Source organism: Polyergus mexicanus, unplaced genomic scaffold (genome assembly GCF_030449975.1).
Source record: "Polyergus mexicanus isolate NDT 795.1 unplaced genomic scaffold, iyPolMexi1.0 SCAF_3, whole genome shotgun sequence".
Classification (NCBI taxonomy): domain Eukaryota; kingdom Metazoa; phylum Arthropoda; class Insecta; order Hymenoptera; family Formicidae; genus Polyergus; species Polyergus mexicanus.
Genome location: NW_027223323.1, coordinates 12,128,018 through 12,152,938, shown reverse-complemented (window position 1 = coordinate 12,152,938; position 24,921 = coordinate 12,128,018). Strand labels below are relative to the sequence as shown.

Below are 24,921 nucleotides of genomic sequence, written 5' to 3'. Positions count from 1 at the left end.
AAGATATTGTATGTAATATCTCTCTTACTCTATACTATTTCAAAATTTAAATTTTTAAATAAAAATTCAATTATATATTTCTATCATTTACCATCGGTACTTACTTGCTTTAGTGTTTTATTCTTTAACCGCAGTATTTATCAAGGGCGTTAGCCTATGATACATTTTTCTTTTAAAGAACTATTTAATAAAAGGATTATTTTTTAAAAGAGCTATTTAAAATTTTAAACAATCTATTTAATATTATTTTCTATCGGTATTTTTTTTTTATTAAGTAGAATTATATACCTTATATTCACGCAATTTCCATATAAGTTCATATATCATATTTCATATATCAACCATATATATATATTTGATTTTTAAATATACCGATTAAAATTGAATTAAATTTCACACATATTTTTCAATTTTTTTATTACTCATTTAAATTATTAAAATAAATTTATTTATTTAAACTTCCGATTGTGTCGTTAATTTTATCATTGCTCGAAAAGTATGCTCTTTGGAGTTAATAACGAAAAAAAGAGTTGTAATAAAGGAAATTATCGGCGAATGAGCTCTGGCTCAGTAAATCATATGATATACTTAGTCTTTATATCTAAGAATTATTTATCATAATTATATGTAACTCTTTTTTTTCATAATTTTATATTGCTTGCTATATTATTTGCATGCTGTATATTTGTGAACGAGCTATTGGAAATGTGCTAATGAAGATGAGGGAAAAAGAGCAACGGCACGAGTTAAAGCAAATATTTAATTTATTAGTGAATCTGCGCAATCATAAAATATATTCATATAACGATCAACGAGATATAACATCGATAGAGCTCGGCGTTGAACGTGACGAGACAATCAACGGGGGAGTCGGAATCGGACGTAATCGCAGACACCCTAGAGGAAGTCGCGTAACTTCCTCGCGGAATCGAGGGGACAATGGGGCGGATCGGGGGAAGGGAAGAGGGGGCAAGGGGGCGCACCTTGTCAACCGAGTCTCACCATTTTTCTTCCGCTTACGACGAAGCGAGTGATATCGCTTCGCGAAAAAAAAAGAAAAAAAATACGGCACATCTCGTCGTTTGTGTATACATGCTATATAAAAATAGAACTCACGGTGCGCATCCTGATGTACGGTAATGTCATCGATTGAACAACGGGGAACGAGAGAAACTCAACGGGGAGGATCGCGGGATGACAGATCGAAAAATCAAATCGATCAGCTGTTCGCAGAGACGTAGTGTTTCGCGACGCTGTAACATTCGTATATTATAATTCGACTACAGGTCAACATCACTATGGCAGACGTACATTCGACGTTCGTAAAATAACGATTGTCGGGAATTTTTCCTCATCCTCTAAGCGACGAATCCACCTTCGATTATTACGAGGTTTAAGTACTCTCTACATTTCTTAGAACGAAAATGCACTCGAAAAATTGAGTGACTGGTCGAATCATTCGAGTTGGAGTGACTTTTCACTCATAGGAGTGAATTCTCCCACTTTTTATTGTAGAATGAAAAAAATCACTCTGCAAAATGGAGTAAATATGTATACTCTATTTTGTAGAGTGAATATTGTCACTCTATGTATTATAGAGTGAATATTTTTATTCGTAAAGAGTGAATGAAGCGCACGTGAAGCATGCATGAGTCCGCCATTAGCAAAAAAAGAAAAAACACTATCGTCTCGCTGTCTCTCGACGGTATCATTTTCGTTGCGCTTGTACTTGGTACGAGACAAGAAAAAAAGGAGACTTATACCCGTATTCATAGTCCGTCCTTGAGGAATAAGGATTCCTTGTTCCTCGTTCCACGTTTCATAAACTTTCCTTGACCGAACAAGGAATCTTATTGGCTCCCTTATCTCAAGGAAGGTCACGAGCTTCCTTGAGGAGTGATGCGACCTTTTTAGCAGACGATACGCAGAATATAACCAAATATAACCTCCAAAAGTTAGTTTCGTTACATTTGTGGTTTTGTGGTTATTTGTTGTCGCGCTCTCAAACTGAAAATGTATAAAGGAAAAAGGGATAATGGACAATGAATTTTTAAATGATTCTGACGATGGATTTGAAGACGAAAATCCAGAGAATCGGATTCTGTGGCGGATTCCGAAAAGATACATTCGCGATTGGGAAAATCCCGTGGAATTTTTTGAAGATACGAAAAAGTTTTTATATGTATTATATGAAATTAGTTGCAGGCAGCATAAAACGGTGCTGCCTCCAGTCGGTCACTAAAAATCCCTAAAATATTCCTTCCTTCTGAAAGGGAGACTCGAGGTCCATCTATGAAACAAGGTGGCCTTGCAGATTCAAGGAATCCTTCATGGAGGCTTCCTCCGTCCTTAAAATAAGGAAGGACTATGAATACGGGTATTAGCCCGGCTTTCGCACTGAGATAATATGCTATGTGCGATATGCAGTTTTGATTATTTGAAGTGAGAAGCAATGATATTGCTTTTCATTTCAACTTATCGAAGCTTCACACGTTGCACGTAGCATGCTATCTCAGTGCGAGAGAAAGCCGATTTAGAATTAAGATTTATACTTCCTAAGAATGAATCTGTTTACTCGTAAAAATCGAATGAAAAATTCTCTTGACAAAACAGTGATGACTCCATTCTCTGATCGAGAGTGAGTTATTCACTTCAAAACGAATAACACATTCATTTTACTTCAAAGTTAAACAGTTCACTTTTGTGAAAAGTGAATTTTCACTAATTACGAGTAGCAGTATTTCCACTATCGCTTGAAGTGAATATTCACTCGTTTGGAGTTAAATTTCACTCTAAGAAATTTAGAGAATAAGGACCCATCGATCGGTCCATTAACCGTCTAATTGCGGTTTCGTGAGTAACGTCACATCCTTTTTGTCGAAGCGCAGCCTCTCTCTCTCTCTATCGAATCATTTGTAAAGCTGCTAGAATTTTGCATCTCTCTTTCTCTCTCTCCTTAATCCATTCATATATGTACAAAAAATATACGAAGTTACTCGCGAGACATACATTCTGCTCTGCGTGCGGCTACGCGTGTGACTCGGGGGCCGCGCCAAATTTCTGTAGGAGACGGTAACGACTTAAATTAGTCGTTAGATTATACATCCCCTTGTACTCTGACTAAAATAAAACGAGAATTTCACACGCGAGACAAACACGTGGAAATATATGGATGGAATAATAATTAGATTCTTCTCGTGACTCTAAAGTATTCAAAGGAGTGAGTCGGGATAAACGTATAACACTCTCATAAGAGACGAGGAACTATACTCTATAAATAAATCGCCCACTCAAGAAAGGGAGCGTCTCTTTGTATTTTCGAAAGATACCCCTACTCGATGCTACCAGGGGGCGCGGCCCAGTTTACGACATCTTCTACGCGGCGAATCGGATCTCTACGACTCGCCATTCGCGTAACGCACTATTATCGGGCTACAACATCGGCCGCGTACCTACGATTTATTAACAACTTGGCCGTGTATAAATATATATATATATATATATATATATATATATATATATATATATATAAATCGCGACGCGCGAAGGGGGACGAAACAGGACTGCCTGTGGGCTACGCGCATTTTACCCGCCATTGCACGATATTAATTATTTAATCTGAGATTGTTTAAGATATCTGGATTCTTCTATCGATTTTTTCTCTCTCCCCTCTCTTTCCCTCTCTGTCTGTTTCTCCCTCGCAGGCCCCGCGCTCGCGAAGGGGACCTTAGCAGCCAATCTGGTGCAGCATCGACGCCAGCCGGAACACCCGCATCCAGGCGAACATGCCGGTGGACGGCGAACGGCAAACGGTGGCCCGCGTCGACGACGACGTCGACGAGGTCTTGCGTTGCTCCTGGGCAACGGACGGCGACGTCGCGTCCATGGATGCGGCGTCGCTGCTCTCCGACTTCCTCTGCTTTTGCTGCTGCCGTTGCTGCTGCGGCGAGTACTTCATGTCCGCTGTTACGCGATAGGGAAAGCGATAAAAGATGAGAGAAAGATTGATGTGGTGAGGCATTCTCGCGGTACTTTGTCCGTCATAGATGGAACTTGGAGAATGAGAGCGCGTAACGGTGACGCTCGAGAGTGCCATCATTTGTCGTGGCATACTACTTTGATAAAAACCGAAGCGAAATATGTACGTTATATCGTTACGTATCGATTCCCATACAGCACCGCAAGATTGCAACAACATTGCAGCAACATTTTTCTGCAAGATTGCAACATTGCAGAAACATTACGAAATGTTGCTGCAACGTTGTTATGATATTGCAGCAACAGTAAAATATCCGCCTACAGAAATATTGCAATATAATATTGCAGCAATATAATATATATGCAATAATGCTTTATGTATATTTATCGACATAATATCTTTAACATATGAAAAAAATAATAAGAAATTAGGCATATAAGAATCAGGATTTAGTGTGTATATAGATTTTCTGTATTATAATAATAACGAAATTATAAATTGCAAATTTTTCGGTACACATTCGACTTCCTTCAGTGACAAAGAATATCTAAGAGAAATAAGAAAAAACTCAATTTGCAATTTTGTAAATTCACAATCTCTTTGTATCCGAAATATTCAGATATGCAAAAAGATTGTGGTGGATTTACGCATACAAGTTTTTTCACATCTCTCTTGTCTTCATATAATCTCAAAATTTCTTTATTAAAATCTGAAGTATCTTGCATGTTAAAAAATTATTATCAAATTTTTGATTTTATATAAGAATGGAAACTGTTAAAAGAATTCTTAGTCCAATGTCTGATTCCCCTGTGTTGGGGTTATATCATACAATTTAAGCTAATAAAAATAGTTATTATATCTTTAATCTTATCAGTCGCTCTTTGTAAACTTTATATAATCATCGTGACTAAAAATTAAATGCGGAATAGATAGCGCAATATGCGCCGCATAGCGGTAAACGAATGAACTAGCGATTATCGAATACTTTCTTTGGAATATTTTTGGAATGTTGCTGTAACATTACTAAAGTTATATTGTAAAATAATGTTTTTGTAATATTTCTGCAACATTAAACTACAATATGCAATATTGCAATATTGCAAATTGCACCAATGTTGTTGCAAGCTTTAGTGCTGTATGGGTTAACAAAGCTCAAGTCTGAGCTTGCCGACCGTATCGCTGCCGATTCAAAGAATGGAAGGATTTCTAATTATAAGTATAAAACGCTGCTAATTAAATATTATAGATTTATAAATTTCTTAAGAAAAATATTTTTATATTTCTTACAAAAATGTTTTTAATTATTTTTAAATATCTCGTGTATCTCTTTATCTACATATTTTTACTCATGATTTATGTAAAACGTTGAATCCAACAAGTCCGCCTACGCGAGCGGTACGACTTTGACGCGAGCCGCGATTATTCTGACGATAAATCTCTACAATTGCAATTATTCCGCGATGAACTCCGACCAGCGGAAGGAAAAATCCGCGGATCACTTTGCGTAAATGCCGTATTAGCCTTGATTATGTTTATTTGCGTCTATTCGGTCACGGTCGTCTCTAACGCACATATGTTACGAATATAATCTCGTTCTTACGTTACGATATATAATTCTTAATTTCGAAGAACAACAATATTTTCAAAAGCAAACTCAATTTCTCTCAATTTTTACATAACAATATATGCTTAATTAATTATCATCTTCATCTAATTGCATGTGCGTTCGTTTCTAGGTTAAAAAGAAAAATGTGTATCTCTTGTTTCGAATTTATAATACGCATGTCGTACGTCGAAAGAAACGTGAGTCAACGTCATGCATTGCTCCCTATATTATACGGCTCTGTTTATTATACTGTTACGAAACCGCTGTGTTTCCAAGAGCGCGCGATCGCTAGGTGGGCGTCTCGGTTGGCGCACGCGTCTCTTTCGACCAGCTGATTCCCTAGACCTACTTTTCGTTCGATGATGCGCGGGCTGACATCATATACACGGCCGTGTCACTCTCGATACCGCCTTTTCCTTCTATCCGTTTTCTCACCAACTGAAATACCATAATATCGCTCTCTACAATGTCTTTTTTTAAGAATTCATCGGTGTCAGCTGTGAAGGCTAACTGTAATTCCGTCTAAAAAGAAAAAAAATTGCCCCTACAAATAATCAGTTAACTTTGATCAGCACAGTTTTACAACTCATTTATGACAAGCCTGTCTGAATATCCATTAAATTTCTGTGAAGATTTTATTTGTTTATATCTTCTTGCTCTCTCTCTCTCTCTCTCTCTCTCTCTGTTTTTCTCTTCGTATACAACCGGCCGTCATCTGCATTACGTGATCGTGATGTCACGCATCTCTAATAGCAGTAAACGCACATTTCGTCATACGCACCATGCTAGCTCGCAGCTGCAATTGCAATTAAATACAACTTCGATCGATGCGATATAAATCTCCAGAGATACGGCATATATTTCTCTACACTTTCTTTTCTTTCTCTCTTTTTTTTTTAATACATAAGGAAAAACTCAATATATGGAAAAAAGCAACCAAAGATCTTTCGGCTTTTATATTTTAGGATAATCTACTCTCGAAGATTTTTATTATGATTTACTATAATTTTTTTCTGTATATTGTTCTTTGGAAAAGAAATTTTTCGCGCGAGAAATTAGCATTGTTTATCACTGAATACAATATTTTTCTCTTCATTCATCAAGATTATTTCTATTTTGAATAAATTAATTACGCACTCGTTTTACGTTTGCGGAATAAATACGTAAACATGTCATCGCGAGCTTGTGTATTTTCGCGTGTAAGTATATGTATGTGTGTGTATAAACACGCATGTCGAGAGATTCCGTACCCTAAATCCTGGTCGTTGCTCGAGGCCGTCCTTAGACCTGCACGCGCTACTTGATTGAATGAGCTTTACTTGGTGCACGCAACAAAGGTTACGAGTCATTGGCACGAACAAAATATCAATAAACGTTATATATCTGCGTACATATTCAAAAATATCATCACGGAATTACATGTGTAGAATATGAAATCGTAGAGTCGATGTCGAAGATTGATTTTTCACATTTAAGGAAAGCATTAATACAGGATGTCCCCAATTTAAATGGCAAAACTTCAAGAGCGTGTTGGGGACCGAAAAGCTAAGACAGAAAGTCCTTTAGAGGTTTGCTCGTTTTTGCTCCATTTTGGAGAAAATTACAAACAAAGAAACAAAACAAGTTTTCGTTTTTTTACTTATTTATTTATGTTATCATCTATTTAATGCAGATATTGTTCAAAATGTTGCCCTCTTGCAGCAATGCAAGCATTACATCTAGCACTGACCTCATTAATTGCAGCTAGACATTGTTCTAGTGATATTTGGTACACTGCATCTATGATTCGGTCTCTTAATTGCTCTCTTGAATTGATTGGCACCGTAAAGGATAACATCTAGTGTTTACATATGTAAGGAACCTTGAAGCAGAAAGTTTATTCGGTGCCAATCAACTCAAGAGAGCAACCGACAATGAGAGATTGAATTTTTGCGATTTTCTCTAAAATGGAGCAAAAACGAGCAAACTTCTAAAGGACTTCTTGTCTTAGTTTTTCGGTCCCCTACACGTTCTTGAAGTTTTGCCATTTAAATTGGAGACACCCTGTATATATAAAAACGTTAATAAAGAGCCAATTAAAATAAACAATATAAAAATGCCAATTTCAATTTGCAATTAATATGTCTGTAAGATTCATAAGATTATATTTATGTGTTTATTAAAGAGTATCTTCATTCGATCACACATGTTTTAAAAAGAAGGAAAGAAATATAACAACGGAGAGATTTATCTCTCGATTGTTGAATTATTTCGGCGTTTCGATAACTCGATAATTATTTTCAATATCGACAGCCCTGACATGATTTCTTCGAGAGAAATTTTCTAGAATACGATTCCACCTCGAAGAGTCCAATCGTTATTCGAACCGTCCATCCATCCAATCGTCCTAGTTGTCACGCGATAATCTTAATTCGCTAACAGCAAACCAAAGTGTCCCCCCGTAAATTATTGATTAATTGACAATTGATAAGTTTACCGTGACAATTATAACGACTTGAGAGCGACTCGAGATATCTAGAAAATTAAAACTTGTTTTCTAGACATCCAAAAAATTAAGATCGCGATAGATGTCTTTATGGTGTTTTTTAGTTATACCATCTGCAAAAGTAACAAATGTTTTTAAAAAAATAATAAAAATATTCCAATAGTTACAAAATCATTTCAGTTTTGATAAGTGATGATAGCCGATAACCATCGTCGTGCTTATTCGCTATATAATAGTTTCAGTGGGATCAATAGGTCGTTAAATGTCAAAACCATGTTCAATCGATCTGTCAACCGTAGGAGAGCCGAACGTGATCTAGCCTAGTGAAAAATATTCGTTCCTATAGCATGAAGCAAATATACTACAATTTGAATGTGAACATGAAAAAATATATTCCGACAAGACACACCGAAGTCTACAAATGATTTCTCACGCGATTCAATTACCATATCATTCCAGCCGTTGCCAAAAATTATCTCTAGATCTATCGGAATCAAATGGTTCTCCAAGTTCTCAGGACATAGTCGACGCGAATTTTTGATCGTCACTCACCTGATCGACTCGTGTTTGGTAGCTGCAGCTCGTTCGTCGAGCTCTCTCGGGCGTCGATTATTCTAGCTGGTGAACGCGCGATCTTCCACAGCGATTCCGTGCACGGCGCGTAGCGTTCTGCGGAACACGACGACAAGGTGCATCGAAACCGTGGACAGGAGAGGACAGGAGAGGAGAGGAGAGGAGAGACGAGGCACCTCCTCTCCGTCGCGTAACTTGTACGTCGACGCGATCGTTGGGACGGTACACGGTGGATGGTGATGGTGGGGTCGCTCGTCTTCGTCGGCCGCGCATTCCGCAGCGCCGGCGCTGCATCGACCCGGCTTGGTTAATGGTTTTTCGACGATGTACGAAAAAGCTAAAACACCCACCGCGACTGTCTAAACGCTGTCCCGTCTCTCCCCTCGCTCATCCAAATTTTTGAGATACGTCCTACTTTCGTACGTGACGCGTTTCGCCGACTTATCTTACTCAAATGGTATGACAAAACTCGAAAACTGACATCGTTAACATTAATGCCCCTATTATTCAATTTCAACGTAATTTTATTTAACAAAATTTGCGTACTCAGCGAAAATCATGTCTCTCGCTTATTTAGGACGATCGCAGCCGTCTTAAATTAAGGTCAAATTTGAAATACTCGTAAGAACGACAATTTTCAAAGAAAGGAAGATAGATATTGTTTGTTGATCTATAAAATTTGTTTTTATAAAAATAATTATACAGAATACGGCATTTAAATTGATACATCTAAATATCATAAAAACAAAGCATTTTATAAAAAATATTTAATATTAAGGGAAGGGAACAGGATTATTTATTTTTAATTTGGTGGTTCTGAAGGTCATTTGAAGGTCAACTTTATTTTTTAAATGGAAACATTTATTTTTTATCGCACATTCTTATAGCCCTTCTTGAGACCTTTTCAAAACGCTATAATAAAGTATTTTTTCATTAATTAATATATTTCAAATTATTTTAGATCTTAACATATCTGACATATTTCGATGTAAAGTATAAAATATAAAATATAAAATATAAAATATCTCGTAAAATTAACATTCGATAATCTTATCGCAATACTTCTTTCCGAAACATTCTTTTAATAAAATGCTTTGTTTTTATGATATTTTAGATGTGTCAATTTAAATGCCGCATCCTGTATAATTTTAAAAGCATCAAAGCGCTTATATAGCTTCATCTTTTTACAATTTTTAATATTGTTCTCTTCGTTAAATGAAAAGTGCTTAAGAAACTGGCTAAAGAAACCATAAAACTTCGTCACCCCCTTCATTGTATTGTTCGCTTTATGCGGAAGCTATTCCCACCTCCCCTCCCCCTCCCCCTCCCCCCTCTCCCCCGTCTATATTTGCATAGTCAGATAATCTCGTGATATCGTATATACGTGACTCGGAGTGCGCACAGTACACATTTCCGACACGAGTCATTCAGATAATCCCTACATCATCGGCTATTTTGCGCTCGACGACGAAACTTTGATCGGTACTTTGAGCACTTGCCAAAGAGATCATCTCATGATTTTTATCTTCGTTATCTAACATGGAGCAACCGGCGGTTTGCTCGGCGCAAACATAAAGGTATCCATCCCGATCGATACATCTGTTCTTGGACTTCTTCCCGTATATATATGTATATGGAGGAACCGCGCATGATTATGCGTGAAACTCCTAGGTTACGTTAGCCACGAAATGCCGTCAGAATACTTAAGCAAGAGTGGATGGATAACCAATGATGTAATATAGATATCTTCTTTTTTTATACTTATGATTAGAGTCCTATATAATCAGAGAAGCGACAATGGCGTTTCGCTTGCTGATTGGCTGACCGCTACCGGGCCCGTTCCACTTAACGACCGCAACGCTCACGTATCATTTCATCTTTGTTGTTCACCGAAAGTTAAACAAAGACAGATAATGCTATAGAAAATGCTAGAAAAAAGTATATTTGTAATGTTATTTTTTATTGGGGAAAAAAAAACATTTTGAATATCTCTGAGACATTTTTAAGACATTTTAGATTACACATGGACAACTGCGGGACCAACATGGCGATCGTGGGAAGCATGGAGGGGGTAACGATGTCGCTTCTCTGATTATATAGGATTCTACTTATGATAAATGCCACTGTAAGAATATATAGAGAAAAAAATATCTATGTATAAATAGGAGACATATACTTTTCGATAAATTGATCCCTGCGTTTTTCGAATCCGACCCCCCTCCCCCCGTCCCTCCCCGTGAAAAATATTAATAATCTCAAGTATAATTTTAATTTTCAGCTCTAATATATCTGAGTTTTAATAAAATCATCTCTTTGGTAGTTTCACGATTTAATTTATCTCCTTAGAAAATTTTGATAAATTTGATTTCTTCAAATTTTATTATATATCGTATTAGAAAAATAAAAATGTAAAAAGTAATGATAAAACTATATCAATTAAAAAAATATAGCTCTCAGTTTGATTAATCTTATATGAGGCTCGCGTATGTTATCGCGTGATGCGAGAATTATATGGCCACGGACCCTGATTAGACAGCTTACACAGTGTGTTTAACAAACACCGTGGCAAACGATACTAATGTACACAGCAGCAAGTGCGTTTATCTATTCCGCGGGAATAATCTTTCATTAGAGGTGTGTCGAGTGCCCGTCGGGGATAAAAATAGTTTGAGTTACTCTTTGACGAACAATATACCATAGTTCCAGGTCAGCGAAACGCCCACAAAGAGTAAAAAAAAAAAAGATTATTCGTCGTATAATTTTATATTCGTGTTATAAATACTAAGGAGTGGGAAGTGTATTCGTAAAAGTCTACTCACATAATTAAGAGAGAGAGAGAGTGTGTGTGTGTGTGTGTGTGTGTGCATATTTATATAAATATATGTAGTCTTAAAAAATATAAATATCCCAATATAAAAAAAAATATAAATCCAGCGACACTTTCGGAAAAGATTGTTTAAGAAAACTCTATTTTGATCAAAAGAGGAAAATTTTGTTAACAGCCAAGAGAGATTAAATTATAAAAAATTTATTAAAACTAATTCTATATAATTAATTTTATTTTTCATTTTTGTTGAGATTTTTATAAAGCTCCTTCAGACATTTAAAAAAAATGTACCATTATATTTATTAATAAAATTTATTTACATCGCGTTAATGACCCAAGATTATTTGAGATGAAAATATCCACTTTGTATTATAATAATAGCTTAGGTAATTATAACTTAGCTAATTGAACAAAGAGATAAAATTTTTTATGTCTAATATATACGCATATGTAATATATGATCAATTTAAAGCGTAATATATCAATTTTGCAAAAATACAAATAAGGAAACTTACCTATCGTTGAGATACCATATCAAAGAGCAAGGGCTTTTTGGCGTAGATGGACTTTTAGGCGAGCTTGTTGCATTGATGCCGATCGATGATGATTTCGACGATGAAGACAAGTTCGAGATTCCGCTCTCCGGCGATCGATTCTCTTCGCTGTCAAAAGTTCCCGGTTGCCATGAATATCTCATCCTGGCGCGAGGGCTGCCGTGACTAGGACTCGACCCGCGCGAATTAGACACGCTCTTTGGACTCTTAGGACTCTTGAGTCCATTAGAACTGAAGATGCGACCTAATCGTAATCTCAGAGATGTCTTATCTTTGGGCCTTGCGATACAATTGCTGTCGATGCTCGAAAGAGCTTGATCGGGTGACTCTGAATTGCTCGTCATAATTTTCTGAGAATGATTTATTCAAGCGCACTTTAATGCTTTATGTTTTATGCAAATACTTATCCGATTAAGAATGGAAATTTACCATCATATATCAATAAAGAATTATTTTCTCGATACACACGAATCAAATCTCGGCACTACCACAGAAAAAGAAAAAAAAGACGAGTCTGAAAAATAAGAATTAAGATAATAAATCATATGTAGTTGAAATAATAATCTCTTTCAAAGTCTTTTCTCTCACAAATGATTGTCATCAATGAGAACTAAAATCCCAAATTCTGCGATTATTATTTACGCGTTAAAAATTTCATTATAACACCATTCGAAATATACGATTATGTGAATCGCTCGCACAACGCGTTACATCGGAACGATGCACCGAGAACAATTACTATAAAATTTCACCAAGAAATCGGATAAAACCTCAAACAAGCCATAGACTTCCTGCTGGTGTTAACCGCATCCTTCCTATTTAGCTTTTATCAATTTTAAAGTTCTTTAAATAAAAAGGAAAGACTAATAATAATAGGATAGGGAAAGTGTGTAATATACGAAAGCGATAAAATACTTAAACAATCGATATAGCGATATGGCGGCATTTGTCTAATCTAATCAATGTTTGAAAATTATAGCGCGTCAATGATAGCTAATGCTAATAAAATCGTGGATATTTAAGTATCAGATTAATTTTAATCCAATCTAATTTCTAATCCTAGTGAACAAAGAGGACACAATTATAAATTTTCAATTGCCTAGTCTGTATTTTGTCCTTGATTTACAGATCAACACTCGCTGCATGATACAATCGATATGATTAGAATAAATAGCCAGGGACGCACGATGCGAATCCGTGAGATGCAAGAGTGGCTCAACCACTCATATGGCGGGCGTTCCTGAGAATATCTTTTCGATGAAGAAAAAGAGAAGAAGCAGAGTCAGCTAGCTAAACTCCTGTGTCACGTTAATGTACATACTTGCAAGTACCTACTTATATCAACAATACAATAACAATTCATTACTATTCGACCACGTATTGCGAACGCTTTAAATACCATCAAGAGAGTCTATGAGATGAACACGAGATGACAGGGTGTGATGAGATGATAATCGTACTAATGTCGCGCCACGTGCCGTATGTGGCATTTCGCGCGTACTCGCTCGCATTTCTCGTGATTTTTACGATCGACGGCATGCACGCGGAAAAGGAGAGGCAGGGTACTTATTTCGACGCTTGTTCAAGATAAGCAATAAGATCCCCCCGTTCCTGTGGCTTCTTCAATCCGGCAAACACCATTTTCGTGCCGGGAATGTACTTCTTTGGGTTTTCCAGGTACTCGAATAAGGTATCCTTATTCCAAGTGATACCTAAAAAGTGGTTTTACATATGAATTAGAATTAGATGAACAAATAAATATTTATATTTTTAGATATATGTGATAATTAAAATTTATTGTCTTAATTGTTGTTTTGATAAATTACTAAATATGTACCTTTCGCTTTATTGGCATCGGTATATAGATAACCTGGAGCTTGACCGGTTTTCCTACCTATGAGACCATGTAAATTGGGACCTACTTTGTGCTTGCCACCTGCTTCGATAGTATGGCACTGTGCGCATCTTTGGACGAAAAGCTAGGAAAACAAAATATACACAATTGTATCAGTAAGTTACCATTTATAAAACTATTATTCATCACATTATATTATTATATTATCATTTATAGAACTATCCTTCATCACATCCATTACAATATTGCTAACACATTACATCACGCTTGCAAGATGTTTAATACAAATATTTAAACATGCTCATTACCTTCTTTCCTTTCTCTGGATCACCTGCCGGAACACCCATGTTTGTTTAATTCTCTAGTCTGGAAAAAATGTTCAATAATTATTCCCAAAAATTGTAATATTAATAAAATAGAGAAACTAATCTTTATCATCTGTGTTACATATTTTATCAAAGATTTTATCTCTCATTATTAATGTTTAATGAAAACTTCATTCTCAAGTTTATTTAATGAGTGTATATGATAATAATATCGAGAATAAGAATAATATTAACAACAGATATACATATAATTTTATTAAATAAAGCCAAAATCTGAATTAAAAATTAAATTCTCAAATAACGAAGATAGTCATCGATAAACGATCGACCTTTCAATTACAATATGACGATATGTTGTTTCGCAAGAGCGATTTCGAAAAATTGGCGCCAACAAGAGAATATTTTTTCTACTGCTATTCTATGCGCTTTGCTTTGCCAATGTGAACGAAGCACAAACACATTGGTCAACATAGAACGAAAATATACTCTTAAGCATACTTCTAACTCAAATGCACACAGTATATATAAAGAAATCTCTCTTCTATATAATCTCTTAAATTTATTTATAATATTCTAAAAAATATTTATAAATTTTGAATCTCTCATTTTTGTAAGAGCTTGGCATATATAATATATATAATTATATATAATATATATATATACACTGATGAAAATGGAAATTCCAACACCAAGAAAGAGTTATGCTAGGTGAATAAAAATTACACAGAATGTTTGTTTACACAAGTATTTACATATTTATTATTATTTTTTTATTTGTTTATTATATATATTATATATACATATATATATATTTTTTTTTAAATAATAAATATATATATGTGTAAATAAATAATATATATAATAAAAAAATAAATTAGCAGCATAACTCCTTGGTTATTAGAATTTCCATTTCCGTCAGTTTATATAACGACAAATTCTCTCTCTTTCTCTCTATTATATAATTTAAAAAGTTCTAAATATATATATATATTATATTGCTATAAAAATTTTATGTAATATTTCTTGTTTTATTCTTTAAAATGTACTTGTAATATTTTTTTTTATTACATATATATACTGTTTTTTTATTATGTAAGAAATGTAATTCTTTCGTCATACATAACGTCACAACGTATGACGTATCTAGAGAATTTTGAAGACACGTCACGCTCGCGGAATGTTTAACACGAAGCAATAATATACGCAAATATTATCAAGATTACATTTATTAAATTATAAATCAAAGATACTCTTTGCAGCACGTGATACCAAGTTCATTCGAGACAGATATCCAGATGAAAAAAAAAAAAAAAAAAAAAATGTAACGGGATAAAGAAAACGCAAAAATATAGTCACGTGCAGCTAATCTTAAGAAGATTGAACTTTGAGCCCAATTTATAAACAACTATTAATTCTAGCTCTAAATCATCTATACTATAGATAGCGAAAAGTTACGATAAGCGCGATTAGCGCTATTTCATATTAAATTAATTGATTGATAGTTAGTTGATTAATTGGTTGATAGATTGAAGTCTGTCGAATTTGAAATTTCGATCAATCGACGATGGTCACATTTTCGATCTCCCCCGTAACGACCTTGAGTAAAAGTGCCATACCTCACACGATTGTAACTGTTTGGAACATTCTAACACTGGCTCACTCAGGGCCAGGGTTAGAAGCGTTACGTAAGTCGTTCTTGTCTCACGCGCTTGTACGAGAAGGTCGGAAATGAAGCGACCTTCATTCAGAGAGAAAAGGCACCGCGAGATTTTTCCAAATTTTCTTTTCACTTTTCGCAAAAGCGTCTTTTTTGAAATCCTGTACTTTCGAGAATAGGACTCCATTTCTGGTTATAAGATCGACTCGAATCATATTTCGCTGACGCGGGAGCGAGCGAACACGTGGTATAGATCATTGAGGGGGATTTAAGGCGAGATGAATTCGGGAAAAGAAAAGAGGCTCGTCTATCTTCAATACGCACTGTGCGTGCACGCTTCCTGCGTGCGTGCTTGTTCTACTCACCGAACAATCCTGTCACACGGGAAAATCGTAACTTGTTTGACCGTCGTCCGATCTTGAATAGCGGTCCCGATCGATGTAGAGCCACTGGTCTACCACAGGCTGGTCGCGAAATACGAATTCGGAATAGTTCTATGGATGATGCAACGCATTGCTCCTTGAGGACGGACGCATAACGGCCACCGCTAGATGGCGACAAGAAATTGCCCGCCAACTTTTGTATTTGTTATATATATTATCTATACTTGATCTTATTTATCTATTAGTTTTGATATCAGTTGATGATATTTAGTTTTATACAAATTATTAAAAATATAATTATTAGTAATATATATATATATATATATATATATATATATATATATATATATATATATATATATAACCCTGCGCTCTTCCTCCCCCCTTCTAGAGACTCACTATTTAAAGCATGTCACAAGACGGCAATTTGTGATTGGTCCACTATGTATTGACCATTCGCGCTAGTTTTATTGATTGACTAATCGGGACAAAGAAATCTTTACCCCGATTGGTCAATCAAACCATTATACACATGTAGCGTCTAGATAAATGTAGATTGAGACCGACTATATTTTTCTCCTTCATAAAATTTTAATTAAAAAATAGCAAATTCTGATTATGATGCGATTTTGATTAGAGTTTTCAAATTTTCATTGCGTTAAATACGAAATACGACATTGGAAAATTAAGGTGTCGTCCCATGATAGTCAGAATCTTGGAAACGGGAAAGTAATAGAGTGGGGATCAACCAATCAGAATTATTTGAAGAAATTTAGACTTATTTAAATCAGTTTAAATACAAAAGATTATTGGGATTGAATTCTTATATATATAAGAAAGATTTCATTGTTAATAAATATTGTTCGGTAAGTATTTATTAATTTATAAATATTTAATTTTTGATCGATAGCTATTTTTTACAAATAGTTATTGTCAAAGTCAAAAATTGTGCGCTTGTCGAGCCAGAATTTTGTGTGACCGAGTTCTCCGTAGACTAACATATTTCCTGAATTTTTAAAAATCGAATGATTTATTCTTATCATTTTATGACAAGAAAATAATTACTACAGTAGAAGAAACCGTAAAAAATGAAATTTGGATGCATTTTTCATTATAACAGAAGATAATAAAGAAATTTTCTAAATTGAAAGACAGTTTGAGGTTAGAATAGCATTCCGTTTTCCGGAAGTCACTCCATGGGGAACGAGGCCATCGAAAAATCGGATTAGCAAACTTTTCCGAAATTCTGACTGTCATGGGACGGCACCCCCTCAGGACTTCTTTATTACTTTAAGGTGCCTTTACATGACAGCGTCAAGCGTCGAGGGTCGAGCGTTATAAGTGTTTGCGCAGAATATTGTTGCCCAGAATTATATTTATTTCGTTTATTTTATTATATAACAGATGTGTGTGTGTGTGTGTGTGTGTGTGTGTGTTATTATTATTAATCACAAATATATTATAAAACGTTACTGCTCTGACAGTGTAAATTAAAATAAAATAAAAATACAAATACAGCAAGAGATTTTGTATGGATGAAATATTCAAATAAATGAGACACAAAAAGGGATTCACAAATGACAAAATGATACAGTTTAAAAAACTATTGTTAAAAGTAGGAAATGATTTAAAGGAGCAGTATGTTATAAACATGCAGAAAAAAAAATTATGAAAATTACATCCCTTAATCCTTGATTAGATTCTATTCTGCTAGGGGATAGTAACGTTTTATATATTTTTTTGTTTAATAATCATATCTATTGTGTATAATGTAAATAAATATAACAGATTAGATCGCTCGGAAAGCGGTTGATGTCATTGCATTGTCTCTGCCAATAAAAGACTCGAATTCATAGTAAAATAGTGATTAACTGATCCGGGATGGACTAAATGGACTGCTTCATTCGAAAACGCTATAAAATAGTTCTGAAAATCATGTACATCGTTTCATATAGAGTTTCTTCTCTATATGACAAATTTTGCTTTATGTCGTTCGTCCAAGGATGGCGATATTTACAGAATAATAATAATCAGTCGCGGTGTGGAAAACTTACTGAATTAATAAAAATTTAAAAAAAGCGCCATTAAAGAAAAGATTGGTAAATCCGATACTATTAATTTTTTTTAAATTGAAAACAATTACGAGACATGGTAAATGTCACAAAAGGCATTTTAGTCGAATGGTAAGTTTATTTATATAAAAAATATAATTTGTATTAATAATAAATTACAAACTAACGGAATAAGATTTATTCTATATAATCCAAATCTTCAGAAATATTAAATTGTTTATTGAGATCCTGTTGCGAGATGTTAAATTTAGTTCTGCACCAGCTCTGTATAGCAAAAATATTGTCCGTCCATATATTGGCTAGCTCCTTGGTCCTCTTAACGAAGCATTACATGTGTAAAATAGTAATATTTTCTTGTTAATTCCAATAAGATTTAATATTACATATTATATATATCTTATTAAGTAGAAGACAAGACTGTTAATTAAAGTTATCACTTGATAGTTAAAAAGGAAATACATTATTAAATTAATTATATTAAATTAATTATTAGATTTATCTTAATGCTCGATTATACCTGTGCTTTCTCTTTTATTTCTACAATTGCTTCTGGATTAACTTCGCTGAATTTGGCAATTTGCTTTTTAATTTCTTGTTCCTCTTTCTTTAATCGTTCCACTTCCTCTAATAAGTTTCTTCTCTCTTCTGTATCATTCTTCAATTCCTATATAATATATGATAATTGAGAAAAATATTAGATATGAATTTAATATTAATAATAATAGTAAATTAAATATATAATTTTGATTCTTGCATCACCTTTTCTTTCTGTATTTCTTCCTTTAGCTTTTGAAGCTTGTATTCTGTTTCCACTATCTTTTTGCTTGTATCAGCTATTTTGCGTTCCGTTGCAGCAATAGTTTCTCTGTAGAGTGTTATTTTTTAAGTATTTTCTTTTTTGTGATTTGAACATAGCAATATATAATTTTCGCAGAATACTACCCTGGGAATTTCCAAAAGTATATAGAATTGCCAATTTTGTCGGATTGTACTAAACCATCATCCACTAATGCTTGTAGTACATCTTGGACAGATTGCACCACAATTTTCTTTTCCTTTGATGCAATCTTTTCAATTTCCTTTAGCGTAAAGAATTCTTTTTTTTCATGAAATATTTGTATTATTCTTAAACGTTTCTCGTCAAGAGAAACACCTTTTCTTTTGGACATGATGGTATCTACAATATTACAAAGATCATTATATACATAAATAATTAAACAAAATTGTGTATATTCAGTGATGCAGCTATGAAACAGTTTCTTCTACATTTGGATGAAACATCTGCACTGGGAAGAAAGTTTATAATTCAAGATCTGGATGAGAGACACCTATTTATATCTGCTGATATATTAGAGACTTTGCAAGCAAAAGTAGACGATCTAATGGATCAGATATCGTTTACATTGGCCGAAAAATAAATGTAAACAAAAGAACATACAAAAATTAGCTCTTAAGATCTGTAATGCTAAACTCAAAAAATGGCTCGAGAATCTGGTAGAATAAAGGATGCGTTTCAAAAGAGAGTCCTCGATGATGTTGCTCGTAAACGTAGGCAAAAGAAGGCTCTGGAAGCATTGGAGCAGGATAATTTTCATGATGATCCACACGCTGATTTAGGTATAAATCAGCCGTAAAAATACATATATCCCAAATATCTTACAATGAACAATATCATAATTGATTTTCTTATTATAGTGATGAGCAAGAAAGTACCTAAATTTCAAGAGACACTAGACAATAGAGGTGGCAGCAGGAAAAAGAAAACCCGTTCTGCAGAATATTACAAGCAACGCTTTCGCAAAACTTTTGCTCAGCTTGTCGAAGAAGATCTTAATATTAATGCTAATCCACCAAATTATGCCTGTGCTCAGGCACCACCATCTCGATTTCCTGAGAGGCATTTTTGTGCAGTATGTGGTTTTCCCAGTAATTACACATGCATACCTTGTGGTGCTAGATATTGTTGCATAAAGTGTCTAGGTACTCATCTAGATACGAGATGTATGAAATGGACAGTTTAAAAATTGGCATAATTTTATTTTGGAATAAAACTAATACACCTCAAAATCTATAGCCATTTTCTATCAACACCTATCGAGTTGTTTAGGAGAAATGTATAAAAATACATTTTATAAAATCTAATAATTTATAATAATAGAAACCATCATTTGCACTTAAAATTTGATATACTTCTAAACTACGAAAATATAATTCCAAATAATCATTCAATTTGTTTTTGTCCAAATTCACAATATAAAATAAGTATTACCTAATTACACAAATTGTCTAAATAATCTCGTATGAAAGTTTATAATGCAACAAAAACTTGAACTAGGAAGATTGTATTTAATAACAACTGTAGAGTTAAAGTGACATATGTACTTTTTGTGACGAAGTTGTCTTTTCATTTGCACTTTTTTGTACTTAATTTCTTCATTATAATTTCTCTTTTCAATACTGTGTTCCGATTCCTCACCCGAGTATATCCGATATTATAGTATATATGTCACGTATATTATAATCATAAATATAGTATATCTAGATCGAGTGTTGAGGAATGGGAGCCGAGGTGCTCGTAGAAAAGGACATACTCTGTTTCGTGCCCCTAGCGTTCTCTCTCGCTCGCACGTAACATGACGAAAGAGAGCGCCATGCTATGTGCGAGCGAGAGAGAACGCTAGGGGTACGAAACAGAGTATGTTCTTTTCTACGTACATCTTTACCTCCACTCCTTAAATAAAGGCAAACGCTCGGTCTAGATCTAGATATACTATGTCTATGGTTGCGTTACTGGATATTCCCTTAGAAGTTTGGCAGCCAAAAATAGAAGAAGAAGAAGAAGAAGGATATTGGATATACTGTGGCTGTACCATTATACCATCGCGTGTATGAGCATGTGTATATCCTGCATTTATTTTACGAGTATACTGAGTAAACAGTAAATTTATTATGGTATCGAGTTGCTGCATTTGCAAATTAACTCAAGGAGTAGTCGCAAATATATCTTTTCATAGGTATATAAATAATATAAATATTAGGATGCGTATAGTAATCTAAATTGAGATTATGAAATATAAAATTAACGATAAACTCATTTTAATACTTAATTAAGATAATAATAGTCATTTAATAGAATATTTACAGTAAATTAGAAAAATTATTTGTATTCAAACAATATATTTTATTGCACTACGTTGAAAGTATTGTTTAAAAAAGTTTAACAAAGAAGTTATATTGATATCACATTTATACATCATATTTTTTTATTATTTAAACTAACATTTACAATTGTACGTTTGTACTTATAACAATATATAATACATAGTAACAGTTATTCAATTTTGTAAATTAAATTTTCAGCATCCCAAAAAACGAAACAAGAAGACAGAAATGGTGTAGCGCTATAGGTCGAGAAATAACTAAGAGGAGTTTTGTTTGTAGTAAGCATTTTAAAGAAAGTGATTTTCATTATAAAGTAATTGGTGACACTGTACAGAGGTTTCTATTACCTGGTACTATTCCATCATTATTACTTACTCAACATTATGATAGGTAAATATTTTATGCATTTGTACACTTAAAGAAGAATAATTTTTATTAATCTATGAAGTTTTGTACTATCATAATACTTCTTACTCTTGCAGAGAGAGTGCTAGTATCAAAAAAGAGAATAATAAAATATTACAAACCAATGTTAATACATGTGAAGTTAATCAAAACGAAGAAAATAAAATAACAAATGACATATCTACAATATTTAAAGAAAATATTGCAAATAGCGAACAAATAATTTCGCTCGAGAATTCACTTAATTTGGACAGGTACACTAAAATATTTATTAAGTACATGAATTATTTTTAATTCAATTTTCATTAATAAAGCAAAATATTTTTTTTGATATTTAGTGACAAATATGTTCAAGAAGCAATAACACCTATTGAATCAGAAAAGGAATTATTGAAGAATGACAGAAAATTTTGCACATTGAAAAGGTTAGTTTAAAAAAGAAAATGTTTTTTGTTTAATTATAAGTTGTTATAAAATGTTATATAATGTGTAAGAATCCGTAAATATTTAATATTTTTATGCCTAATCAATCAGATTTTTATTTGAAGAAAAAGTATTGGGCCATTAACAGGTTCAAAAAGATTTTGCAATCCACGTTTCATTGGAGATCTTCACCGTGAAGATTTTACTTCTGATGCAGGTTATAATATAGTAAAAAATTATTATCAGAAATCAAAGAAAAAATTGAATACAATGAATCGACAAATTAATCGATTAACAAAAAAAGTGGAAAACTTTCAAGAATTATTAACTCACCTCAAGGATATTGGATTATCTAAAGAAGCCTTAAATGCTTTACAGGTAAGCTCGAATTGACTAATATCTTCATGAAGTATCATATCTATAATTAATTAATCATATATTTTATTTTAGAAACTTATTTAAATTAAGAATTAAAATAACATAATCTTGAACGCGAGTTTTTACTATACAAAATCAAATTTCAATACACGTTCCGCATTGCTTTTTTGACTTTTAACTATAGCTTAGACCGCTGAATCAAATATGATCTTAAAAGTCATTTTCATTTTCTTTAAAAATAATATTTTAAGTTGAAGGTATTTGATTTAATATTCAAATTAAAATAAGTTATAAATAAGCTAAAAAGTTTAAATCACACTAATTTTAAAGATTGAGATCTTATAGTTCAAAATGTATTCATTGGTCTGAGTTATATCCAAAAATGCATTTTGATATAGTTTGATAGGTGGTTCACTGAAATTTGGCATCGTATGCTACAAACTCACAAAATTTTAATACTAAATTAAGATGTTTTTTCACAAATAAATAAATATAAATACTAAAATACTTAGAAGTAAATTATTTGCTACAAAAAATTGCTTAAGTTAAAATTAAATGCAAGCTTATTATTATTGTATATCAGAATAAACATTGATCAATTGTATTTATAGGAGAAACCAGAACTAATCTGAACTTATATAAATTCTCTCATATATATATATATATATATATATATATATATATATATATATATATATATAATATTTGTACACTATATTACTTAATTTGTGAGTTCATAACATTAATTTTACAATATTATTGAACTGTATAATATTACGTACATATGTAGTGTGTAATTGTTGTTTATAGCATCTAATTTAGTATTACACATATGTGCATTGAAAAACGAGATTAATATTTTTTATGTGCATACGAATATTTTATATTATTATACATAAATCCGTTTATAGATTTGTAATTGTTCTCTTTTTACAGGTATTTTACTGATACTCAACGAAAAAAGGATTATTGTATCCAAGTAAAGATGTTGTGATTCTTTGTAAAACAGCTGAAAAAGTACTCAGGATGATGCAAAACCTTTTCATCGAGAAATATATAATGCAACAATTAATTATATATGTTTGAAAGCTACTACTTCCATTAGATATATTTAAAAATATCGATGTATTTGTTGAAAAGAAAGTTCTCTCAAATCACAAATTCAAATTAATAGATATCATTTTGCGCAAATATTTTATCATTAGACTGAATCATGAAAGCTAAATTTTGAAAGATAAAATACAACGAATACGCACATATCATAACAGGCTAGTAGTATTTAAAAATCAATAAAAAAATTGTTATTTTATCACTAGCGGCAATAAAATAAATTAATTTTGTTTTTTTATTTGTTTTTTGCTTTTTATTTTATTTTTATTTTAAAAGTAAAGTTGTTTCAGTTATGTATTTATTTTTGTAATAAATAAAATTTTTCTTATATTATACTTTTATAACTTATTTATTTAGCTACTATCTTTTATTACCACAAATTATTACACAATTACAATTCCTTAAATATTTGTTAACATAAAGTTCCAATTATTAAAATAGTATTTGAATTGAATTATCTTTATTACAAGTTTTTTATATTTTTCTTAAAAATATAATTTTTTTTTGTAGAAAAAATTTTATAACAGTAAAAAAAAATTTATAAAAACATATTGGAAATATATTTTGACGTATTTTGAAGGTAACTACACTATTTTCAGAAAATGTCTGGATGGATGTGTGTATGTGTTTATATACAGATCTTAAAAAACTATTGAACCGATTTTAATCTAACATAGCTCAAAATTTTTGTTTCCTTTATTATAATTAAAATAATTGTCTATTTATTTTTATTTTATAGTGAATTATTGATTGTTCAAAATTGCTTTTTTCATTTTGTTTTGTATACTTCAGTTAATTTTTTTATTGTACTGCAATTGTATATTACATAGTGAATTTATCTTTCTTTTGCCGTAAGTTGTTTTAAATGAACCTGTTTTACTTTTTTAAAGATTAAATTTTTATGTAGATCTTTATGGCTTCAATTGATTCAATATTTTTATTTTGTTTTATTTTATTTTTTATTTGATATCGTTTCCACGCCACTTGGCAGTAAATATTACGGCGTGTTTTTTAGATAGGTAGATCATTAAGTTGTATTATGCAAAAAAAAAAAAAAAACAGTTTTAATTCAATCTTATACTTACAAGCGAATATAACAGAACATTTTGCGAGTATATGCGCATTA

The 24,921-nt window shown here is 32.7% G+C and overlaps 7 protein-coding genes across 9 annotated transcripts in view; 3 read left to right on the top strand and 4 right to left on the bottom strand.

The window, feature by feature from the left end:
• The window catches only part of LOC138931953 (rap1 GTPase-activating protein 1), a 123,082-nt gene extending 110,042 nt beyond the window's left edge, over positions 1-13,040 (bottom strand). Inside the window, exon 1 of the mRNA XM_070293286.1 lies at positions 11,986-13,040. Coding sequence (XP_070149387.1) covers positions 11,986-12,368 — 383 coding nt within the window. The 5' untranslated portion in view covers positions 12,369-13,040. The remainder of the gene's footprint in view (positions 1-11,985) is intronic.
• Positions 747-8,927, bottom strand: LOC138931955 (uncharacterized). The gene is made up of 2 exons (XM_070293295.1): positions 8,623-8,927; positions 747-3,963 (listed from the first exon to the last, which is right to left on the bottom strand). Exon 2 carries the CDS (start codon positions 3,956-3,958, stop codon positions 3,728-3,730), a length of 231 nt encoding a protein of 76 aa, XP_070149396.1. The 5' UTR covers positions 3,959-3,963; positions 8,623-8,927; the 3' UTR covers positions 747-3,727.
• Positions 13,041-13,105: 65 nt separating the features above from the next.
• Positions 13,106-16,358, bottom strand: Cytc (mitochondrial cytochrome C). The gene is made up of 4 exons (XM_070293294.1): positions 16,228-16,358; positions 14,188-14,245; positions 13,862-14,003; positions 13,106-13,736 (listed from the first exon to the last, which is right to left on the bottom strand). Exons 2-4 carry the CDS (start codon positions 14,224-14,226, stop codon positions 13,591-13,593), a joined length of 327 nt encoding a protein of 108 aa, XP_070149395.1. The 5' UTR covers positions 14,227-14,245; positions 16,228-16,358; the 3' UTR covers positions 13,106-13,590.
• Positions 16,359-18,233: 1,875 nt separating this feature from the next.
• On the top strand, positions 18,234-19,735 carry Tfb5 (transcription factor B5). Its single transcript, XM_070316407.1, has 2 exons — positions 18,234-18,428; positions 19,555-19,735. Exons 1-2 carry the CDS (start codon positions 18,394-18,396, stop codon positions 19,733-19,735), a joined length of 216 nt encoding a protein of 71 aa, XP_070172508.1. The 5' UTR covers positions 18,234-18,393.
• LOC138945139 (meiotic nuclear division protein 1 homolog) lies at positions 18,427-20,813 on the bottom strand. Of its 2 annotated transcripts, none has more exons than XM_070316404.1 (5): positions 20,700-20,813; positions 19,260-19,494; positions 19,077-19,182; positions 18,835-18,981; positions 18,427-18,632 (listed from the first exon to the last, which is right to left on the bottom strand). In XM_070316404.1, exons 2-5 carry the CDS (start codon positions 19,484-19,486, stop codon positions 18,495-18,497), a joined length of 618 nt encoding a protein of 205 aa, XP_070172505.1. In that variant the 5' UTR covers positions 19,487-19,494; positions 20,700-20,813; the 3' UTR covers positions 18,427-18,494. The 2 variants fall into 2 exon arrangements, with proteins under 2 accessions (XP_070172505.1, XP_070172506.1); XM_070316405.1 differs by lacking the exon at positions 20,700-20,813 and adding an exon at positions 20,587-20,683.
• Positions 19,702-20,505, top strand: LOC138945141 (zinc finger HIT domain-containing protein 1). Its single transcript, XM_070316406.1, has 2 exons — positions 19,702-19,934; positions 20,013-20,505. Exons 1-2 carry the CDS (start codon positions 19,796-19,798, stop codon positions 20,336-20,338), a joined length of 465 nt encoding a protein of 154 aa, XP_070172507.1. The 5' UTR covers positions 19,702-19,795; the 3' UTR covers positions 20,339-20,505.
• Positions 20,814-21,048: 235 nt separating the features above from the next.
• Positions 21,049-23,998, top strand: LOC138945193 (uncharacterized). Of its 2 annotated transcripts, none has more exons than XM_070316539.1 (6): positions 21,049-21,331; positions 21,678-21,869; positions 21,962-22,138; positions 22,223-22,309; positions 22,439-22,685; positions 23,622-23,998. In XM_070316539.1, the coding sequence occupies exons 1-6, from the start codon at positions 21,267-21,269 to the stop codon at positions 23,631-23,633; spliced, it is 780 nt and encodes a 259-aa protein (XP_070172640.1). In that variant the 5' UTR covers positions 21,049-21,266; the 3' UTR covers positions 23,634-23,998. The 2 variants fall into 2 exon arrangements, with proteins under 2 accessions (XP_070172640.1, XP_070172639.1); XM_070316538.1 differs by having other exon boundaries at positions 22,433-22,685.
• The last annotated feature ends 923 nt before the right edge of the window (positions 23,999-24,921 follow it).

What these genes read in the sequence shown, in the direction of transcription:
- LOC138931955 (XM_070293295.1), bottom strand. Translation starts at nt 3,958, where the DNA reads ATGAAGTACTCGCCGCAGCAGCAACGGCAGCAGCAAAAGCAGAGGAAG.
- Tfb5 (XM_070316407.1), top strand. Translation starts at nt 18,394, where the DNA reads ATGGTAAATGTCACAAAAGGCATTTTAGTCGAATG. An exon ending in AAAGGCATTTTAGTCGAATG is followed by an intron (nt 18,429 to 19,554) that starts GTAAGTTTATTT and finishes GTGTATATTCAG; the next exon opens with TGATGCAGCTATGAAACAGT.
- Cytc (XM_070293294.1), bottom strand. Translation starts at nt 14,226, where the DNA reads ATGGGTGTTCCGGCAGGTGATCCAGAGAAAGGAAAGAAG. An exon ending in ATCCAGAGAAAGGAAAGAAG is followed by an intron (nt 14,004 to 14,187) that starts GTAATGAGCATG and finishes TTGTTTTCCTAG; the next exon opens with CTTTTCGTCCAAAGATGCGC. An exon ending in CGATGCCAATAAAGCGAAAG is followed by an intron (nt 13,737 to 13,861) that starts GTACATATTTAG and finishes ACCACTTTTTAG; the next exon opens with GTATCACTTGGAATAAGGAT.
- LOC138945193 (XM_070316538.1), top strand. Translation starts at nt 21,267, where the DNA reads ATGGTATCGAGTTGCTGCATTTGCAAATTAACTCAAGGAGTAGTCGCA. An exon ending in CTTACTCAACATTATGATAG is followed by an intron (nt 21,870 to 21,961) that starts GTAAATATTTTA and finishes TTACTCTTGCAG; the next exon opens with AGAGAGTGCTAGTATCAAAA. An exon ending in AAATTTTGCACATTGAAAAG is followed by an intron (nt 22,310 to 22,432) that starts GTTAGTTTAAAA and finishes TTTTATTTGAAG; the next exon opens with AAAAAGTATTGGGCCATTAA.
- LOC138945139 (XM_070316404.1), bottom strand. Translation starts at nt 19,486, where the DNA reads ATGTCCAAAAGAAAAGGTGTTTCTCTTGACGAGAAACGTTTAAGAATA. An exon ending in TACTTTTGGAAATTCCCAGG is followed by an intron (nt 19,183 to 19,259) that starts GTAGTATTCTGC and finishes AACACTCTACAG; the next exon opens with AGAAACTATTGCTGCAACGG. An exon ending in AAGAAATACAGAAAGAAAAG is followed by an intron (nt 18,982 to 19,076) that starts GTGATGCAAGAA and finishes TATATTATATAG; the next exon opens with GAATTGAAGAATGATACAGA.
- LOC138945141 (XM_070316406.1), top strand. Translation starts at nt 19,796, where the DNA reads ATGGCTCGAGAATCTGGTAGAATAAAGGATGCGTTTCAAAAGAGAGTC. An exon ending in TGATCCACACGCTGATTTAG is followed by an intron (nt 19,935 to 20,012) that starts GTATAAATCAGC and finishes TTCTTATTATAG; the next exon opens with TGATGAGCAAGAAAGTACCT.